The 7,639-nt window shown below is 34.3% G+C and overlaps 2 protein-coding genes across 2 annotated transcripts; both read left to right on the top strand.

Annotated features, from left to right (window-relative positions):
• Positions 1-5,510: 5,510 nt before the first annotated feature.
• LOC104109938 (uncharacterized) lies at positions 5,511-6,434 on the top strand. The gene has a single exon (XM_009619339.2). The coding sequence runs from the start codon at positions 5,511-5,513 to the stop codon at positions 6,432-6,434; it is 924 nt and encodes a 307-aa protein (XP_009617634.2).
• A 117-nt stretch (positions 6,435-6,551) lies between these two features.
• On the top strand, positions 6,552-6,959 carry LOC138901955 (uncharacterized). The gene has a single exon (XM_070189756.1). It carries the CDS (start codon positions 6,552-6,554, stop codon positions 6,957-6,959), a length of 408 nt encoding a protein of 135 aa, XP_070045857.1.
• The last annotated feature ends 680 nt before the right edge of the window (positions 6,960-7,639 follow it).

Genomic DNA, 7,639 nt, shown 5'->3' with positions numbered 1-7,639 from the left:
TAATATATTTTATTAATATATACTCCCTCCGTTTCAATTTATGTGAACCTATTTCCTTTTTAGTCTGTACCAAAAAGAATGACTTCTTTCCTTATTTGGAAATAATTTACCTTTATGCAATGATTTATAGCCACACAAACTATATGTGTCTCATTTTACACCACAAGTTCAAAAGTCTTCTCTCTTTTCTTAAACTTCGTGCCCAGTCAAATGGGTTCACATATATTGAAACGGATGGAGTAGTTTTTGTTGACCTCTTTGTATATTTGCTTCTTTGCATTTTGAACCCGCTTGATAAAAATTCTGGGTCTGCCACTGGTAGCTCAGAAGAAAAATAATATACCATATCTATATTCTTTGTAACTATGAAGAAATTGAAATAAATAGGCCGTACAACTTTCTCATATCACCCATGAAGCCATGGAGACACTGTTATTTGATTTCAGCTCTTCCTAGACAATAAAAATGACGGTAGGGTCTATTTTACGATTTTGTTATAGGTGGTACAGAAAAAGTTTGATATAAGTAGGTCCAAAAATAAAAATAAAAATTATTAAAAAAAATATCACTGAAATAAAGCAGAACAACAAAATGAAAGCTACAATATCGTATTGCAGCATCCAGCGAAAAAACACCGTGACCTATAAATTGAATCTTTTTAAAAGTAAAAAAATTCAAATTGAAGTAAATAAATAGAGCTTCAAACAATGAAAAGCTTTGATCAAACACCTAATTTAATCTGCACAAAGATGTGTTTAAATGGGATACATAAACAATAAAGAACTAAAGGTCCATCAAAACATTAAAACAAATTATTGATTTTCTCATAGCAAAATACATAAAGACCCTATTAAATTTTTTTAAAAAATATGTTTGAACACCCAAATTAAACTGGTGATTTTTTAACCCCTAAACTTATTTGGAGTAAATTATTTCCCCCTTCAAATACTAATACCAGTCTCACAATATAAAATATTTTACACAAGCGCTCCACGTTAAAACCATGTCAGCGCCACGCCAGAAATCTTTTATTTTTGGTATTTCCTATTTTTCTTTTTTCTTGCTCGTAGTTTTACACTAATAATCTTAATTAACCATTAGAATTTGTTTCATCTCTCAGTCACCAACCAGAGAGACAAGAGAGCACCAAGGGAGAACAAAGATTTGTTTTTTTGTTGGTTCAATTGTATCTCAAGAAAGATTCACCATTGTTCCCTTTTAGATTTATTTTTTAAATACAAATCTATTACCATTGGTAAATCACCATTATCCCTTTAACGGATCAATTTGGAGTTGTGTAAATAGCTAAAGTGCACCAGCTTTGGTGTAATCACACCTGCACAAGATTGACCGTTGGTGCGAGCTCACAGAAGGGAGCATTTGGGCGGAGAAGCGGATCTTGAGAAGGTGGTCTGTGGTCACAGATGCGACGCGAAGACTGTAGAAGCGGAGTCGCTTCTGCGGAGGAAGGAGCGCAGAAGCGGAAAGGCCTAGGAGGCCTGTTGATCGCAGAAGCGGACATGGCCCGTGGGAGCGCGTGCATAGAAGCGCTCCTTGGCCACAGAAGCGGAAGCGCATATGCGTATTTTATATTGATTTTGTTACAAGGCACTCATCTTTCTCCTCAAAGGCATTTGGACTTATACTCTTTTGATCTTAGCATATATATGATTTAGGACATTTGGAATATTGTTTCCCATAAAATTGTTGTAGATTAGAGTTGAAGATTTGATGAATCATGAATTTGCACTTTCATAGTTGAGAAAGGGAGTGTGTGATGATAGTGTTTTGGCAGTGCCATTGGTTGTGGCACTTATTGATGGTATGAGAAAGTAAATAGTTTGACTGAACAAAAGGTTAAAGAGTCGGGATTTTATCTCATCTTCTCTCATTTTAGAACCCTAGACTCGGTAGGAAGCGATTTAGAGAGGGGACTTTCATCTACAATCATTGGGTAAGTGATTCTAATCATTTGTCAATTATATTTCATGATTATATATTAGATTTAACATCAAATTTATGAGATTCAAAGAGGAAATTTGAGGATTTTTGTCAAAGTTTTGAAAACTAAAAATTTGGGTTTTGAGAGTCGATCTGGACTCAGATTTGAAAACCAAACACATATATGGTCTCGTGGGGGCTATGGATAGTCAGAATCTACACTTGGACCTAGGTTTTGACCGCGTGGGCTCGGAGTATACTTTTGGGGAATTGTGTGAAGATCATAGATTTATCTATCGTAATTGGTTTCCCTTGCATTGTTTGATAATATTAAGTCATTTTTGGTTAGATTTGAGACGCGTGGAGGAGAATTTTAGAGGAAAATCTATTTTCGAGGGTTGATTTGGTCTAGTTGAGATAAGTATCTTGTATAACTTTGTGTGGGGGAACTACCCCTTAGGATTTGGGTTGATTGTATTATTTATATTATGTGGAAGACGTGTACACGAGGTGACAAGTGTGTACACGGGCTATATGTGGTATTTTGACTGGTTTAGACTTTTAGACTTCTTCCATGTATTTAATTGAATTTGTCATAACATGTTATATTTTTTATTGTTTAATTTACTCTCACATGCTCTATTTAACGTTGTTAGCACTTGTTCTATCTTTTATTGTTCTGTTTGCTCCTACATGCCTTAGTTGAAGTTATTACCTATCTTATTGTCTTGTTAGCTCTCTTATTTTTGAATTACTCTTACATGAAATTGTTATTTCGTGGGAATATCTTCTTGTTGGGTTATTGATGTTGAAGTTGTAAAAGCTATTATCACATTGAGGTTGAAGTTGTTGACCGTTGAGATATCTTTCCTTGTTGGGTATTTCTCAATTCATGTTGTTATTATTGAGATTCTTATTCATATTGTGGTTGAGCTGTGCGCTATATGTACGGTAACATTGGTATTATTGATTTTGACAAGTTGTGGCATATGAACACATGTGATGCGAGTTATATTGTGTTGTGTTATTGATGCACATGCGGCGGTATAAAGATATGGGTTGATGTGTATGTGGCGACATAAGGTATGCGTGTTGCTAGTAAGGAAATTGCTTGAAGCCACACGGCGATATTAAGGGGCTAAAGCGCGTGTAGCTATTTCGGGAAAATACTTTCAAAAATATCTAAATGTTGGCTCATGCAGCGATATAAGGAAAGATTGTGACTGGGATTGTGAAATATGAATATGAGGCGCAGGGGCGGATCAACATGGAGTCAACAGAGTTCATATGAACCCACTTCGTCAAAAAATAATACTGTGTATGTGGGTATATTTTTTCTGTCTTCGAAAACATAATGGTATAAAACTTATTTTGAACCCACTTTAAACAAGTAAATCGCCTAGCCTGCTGGTAAAGAGGGTTCAAATGTGTTCAAATTTTCCACATGGTCCTGAGTTCGAAACCAGTTAGTTGCATATGTTCTCTATTTTTGAGTTTTTTAATATATGTCTCTTTTCTCATAAAAACGACGTCATTTATGTCTTTTTAAAATATCCCCCAATTCTCCAAATCAGAAAACGATCGGAATCTCTAATCCCAAGCCTTTCAGTGCCTCTCTCTCTCTCTCTATCTCTCAATTTCAAAGAGAATCGCTTCCATAGTCACCACACACCTCCTCTGTTAGCCCCCTGTCGAGAAGGTCATCTCCCTCAAAGATAAAGGGCTTTATTTTGGTATCTAACTAAAAGTTCAGGTGATCAATAACAATAAGAACCGAATCTAGTTTTCCAATTTTTAGTATTTATTCCTCTTTTGTATAAAGATTTAATCCCAATAAATTTCATTCACCTCTATCTCTATGTGCTTTCTTCTCTTTGTTATAGTTCAATTTAAAAGAACATTGTTTCATAGTCTTCTCCTCCAGTAGCCATAAGCCACTGCCGCTTCTCGAATCTCGTTGGGTCGCCTCTCTCCGTCTCTCGCCGTCAGCCCGTCAATTGTCACTATCATGTTTCTCACTTGCTTATATTGTAGATTTTTATAATTTATGCTTTGGAAAAAAATTCAGATTGTTTTAATGGGTTTTGGCTGAGAAACTCAATTTTAATTTGAGATATACCGTGTTAAATATTTTTTTAATATAATTTTTAATCTTAATGGAAAATGGAGAAATATGAGAAATTGAGAGCAATAAACTTGGTTATATTGAGAAGTTAAGCACCTTTTCTCTTTAGTTATAAAAAATCTCAGATTGTTGTTGTTGGTTTTGAGTGAGAAATTCTTTTTCAGTTTGAATATACGTATACGTACACATGATATTTTTTGGGGGTGTGTGTACTTTTGATATGGTCATATGGAATGAAAATCAATAATGTTTCCTTGATGCAGTCAAGGACATTTTCCTTGGCTCGTTGTTGAATCAACAAATTTTCCTTTATAAAATAATATATAGCATGCAATAGTATTTTCTACGACTGAAGTTCCAAAATCTAGGAAGATCACCTTTGCTGTTATCCATGAATGAAAGTTTCATTGCAATAGTTCTGTAATCTGATGAGTGATCGTTACTTGGGTTGTCTTCTACCACGTTATTTGTTCTAGTTTAAATTTAAGGTTAAACATATACAAAATTATTCTTCTAATTCTAATTCTAATTTGGTAATCTAGTTTGTGTTAGAATGAATAGATCTTACCCTCCAGTATCTTCCAAGTTGCCACAACTAAGTTTATCATCTCCAATTGCTACTCCCATGGGATAAAATTTGAACCAATTAGAAGAGCAACCTCAATCCTCTAAAAAACAGACAAGGAATAGATCTTGATTCTTTACTGGCTGATCCAAAGGAGAGAATACCCATTAGAGATTATCATCCAAATGAGCGTGATGAGATTAGAAGAGAATATCTCCGAAGAGGTCCTTACCAACCCCGATATCATAAGTTTCCTCAAAGAGATTTTTCGGGCTTAAAGCGTCGTTTCAATCCTAAATGGTTTGATGAATATCGTAATTGGTTGGAGTACAGTGTGATAGAAGATGCAGCTTATTGTTTGTGTTGTTACTTGTTCCAAAAAGAAGAGATTCGATATTCATGTTGGTAAGTCGAGCAATATTTATAATCATGTAAAAAGGAAATGTGAAGATCTATTAAAACAAAAATAGTCAATTCAAACTTCATTTGATAGGCAATCCAGTCAAACCAAGCTCGAATACAAAATTCGCTTGAAGGCTTCAATTGAGGTTGTAAGACTCTAATTGAATCAAGGATTGGCATTCCATGGACATCGTGAAGATGAATTATCATTAAACAAGGGTAACTTTCTTGAGATTCTTTCATGGTATGCAGAGAGGTGCGATAAAATCCGTGATCTTGTGTTGAAAAAGGCTCCAACGAATGATCAGTTGACCTCTCATAAAATTCAAAAAGACATTATCATTGCATGTAAAATTGAAACAGTTAAAGCAATTATGGACGATCTAAATTGAGATTTTTTTGCATTGCTAGTTGATGAATCATGTGATGTATCACACAAAGAGAAATTAGCTATTGTCTTGCGATATGTTAATAGATATGGATCTGTGGTGGAGCATTTTATTGGGATCATTCATGTTCGTAATACTAGTGCTTTTATGTTTAGAGGAAGCAATTGTTGATTACCTTGCTCAACATTCTTTGAGTTTATCTTATGTGCGTGGACAGTGCTATGATGGAGCAAGCAACATGCAAGGGGATTTACGTGGCCTTAAAACTTTGATTCAACAAGAAAGTAAATCTGCTTATTCCATTAATTATTTTGTACGCCAAATTCAATTGACTCTTGTTGCGGTATCCAAAAAGTATCTTGAAGTGGGAGAACTTGTATTATTGGTTTTTAATGTATTGAATATAATGGGAGGTTCTTTTAAACGTATGGATGATTTTCGAGAATCTCAAGCAGAAAAAGTTCAAGAGGCATTAGAGATGGGTGAACTTGAAACTGGTAGGGGTTTGAATCAAGAACTTGATCTTGCCAGAGATGCCGATACTCGTTGGGGTTCGCACTACAAATCTTTTAAGAACTTTATTTCTATGTTTGGCTCAATTATTGATGTTCTTGATACTATCGTTGTTGATGCCCGAACTTTAGAAGAAAGAGCTAAGGCAAAGAGATATCTTAGCACTTGTCAAACATTTGAGGTTGCTTTCATGTTGTACCTAATGAGAGATGCTTTGGGGATCACAAATGAGCTTAATACATCCTTACAAAAAAGGGAGCAAGATATTGCAAATGCTATTCTACTTGTTAAAGTTGCAAAGAAACGGTTGCAAAAGCTAAGAGAGGAAGAATGTGATTCATTTATTGATAAGGTGTGTGCATTTTGTGTCAAATATAATATTTTGATACCAAACTTTGATGACTTCTATGTTAACTCTGGAAGATCTCGACATAAAGTTGTTGATTATACTATTTTACATCACTATCGTGCTGATATAATTTTTAAGATTATTGATTGACAAGTTCAAGAACTCAATGCTCATTTTAATGAGGTGACAACGAACTTGCTTGTTGGAGTAGCTTGCTTAAATCCAGTTGATTCATTTTCCAGTTTTGACATAAACAAGATATTGATGATGGCTGAATTGTATCCTAACGATTTTGATGAGAATATAATGGTTACGCTCAAGAATCAACTTGAAACTTATATTGTTGATATTCGTGATGTTGATGAAAGGTTCTTAAATCTACAAGGACTTGTTGATCTTTTTGAAATACTAGTTAAGACAAAGAAGCATTTGAATTATCCATTTGTGTTTCGCCTTGTGAAATTTGCTTTGCTTCTACCAGTTGCCACTGCTACAGTTGAAAGAACTTTCTCGGCGATGAAGTTGATCAAGAATGAATTGCGAAATCGAATGGATGACGTATTCATGAGCGGTTGTTTGGTACCTTATGTAGAAAGAAAAATATTTAACACCATTTCTGACGAGACTATTATGAATACGTTTCAGGAAATGAAAACTCGTAGAGGACAGTTGTAATAATATATTTTATTAATATATACTCCCTCCGTTTTAATTTATGTGAACCTATTTCCTTTTTAGTCTGTGCCAAAAAGAATGACTTCTTTCCTTATTTGGAAACAATTTACCTTTATGCAATGATTTATGGCCACACAAAATATATGTGCCTCATTTTACACCACAAGTTCAAAAGTCTTCTCTCTTTTCTTAAACTTCGTGCCCAGTCAAATGGATTCACATATATTGAAACGGATGGAGTAGTTTTTGTTGACCTCTTTGTATATTTACTTCTTTGTATTTTGAACCCGCTTGATAAAAATCCTGGGTCTGCCACTGGTAGCTCAGAAGAAAAATAATATACCATATCTATATTCTTTGTAATTATGAAGAAATTGAAATAAATAGGCCGTACAACTTTCTCATATCACCCATGAAGCCATGGAGACACTGTTATTTGATTTCAGCTCTTCCTAGACAATAAAAATGACGGTAGGGTCTATTTTACGATTTTGTTATAGGTGGTACAGAAAAAGTTTGATATAAGTAGGTCCAAAAATAAAAATAAAAATTATTAAAAAAAATATTACTGAAATAAAGCAGAACAACAAAATGAAAGCTACAATATCGTATTGCAGCATCCAGCGAAAAAACACCGTGACCTATAAATTGAATCTTTTTAAAAGTAAAAAAATTCAAAT

This window comes from Nicotiana tomentosiformis, chromosome 11 (assembly GCF_000390325.3).
Source record: "Nicotiana tomentosiformis chromosome 11, ASM39032v3, whole genome shotgun sequence".
Taxonomy (NCBI): domain Eukaryota; kingdom Viridiplantae; phylum Streptophyta; class Magnoliopsida; order Solanales; family Solanaceae; genus Nicotiana; species Nicotiana tomentosiformis.
This window is presented reverse-complemented; position numbering and strand designations above follow the sequence as displayed.

What these genes read in the sequence shown, in the direction of transcription:
- LOC138901955 (XM_070189756.1), top strand. Translation starts at nt 6,552, where the DNA reads ATGGCTGAATTGTATCCTAACGATTTTGATGAGAATATAATGGTTACG.
- LOC104109938 (XM_009619339.2), top strand. Translation starts at nt 5,511, where the DNA reads ATGGATCTGTGGTGGAGCATTTTATTGGGATCATTCATGTTCGTAATA.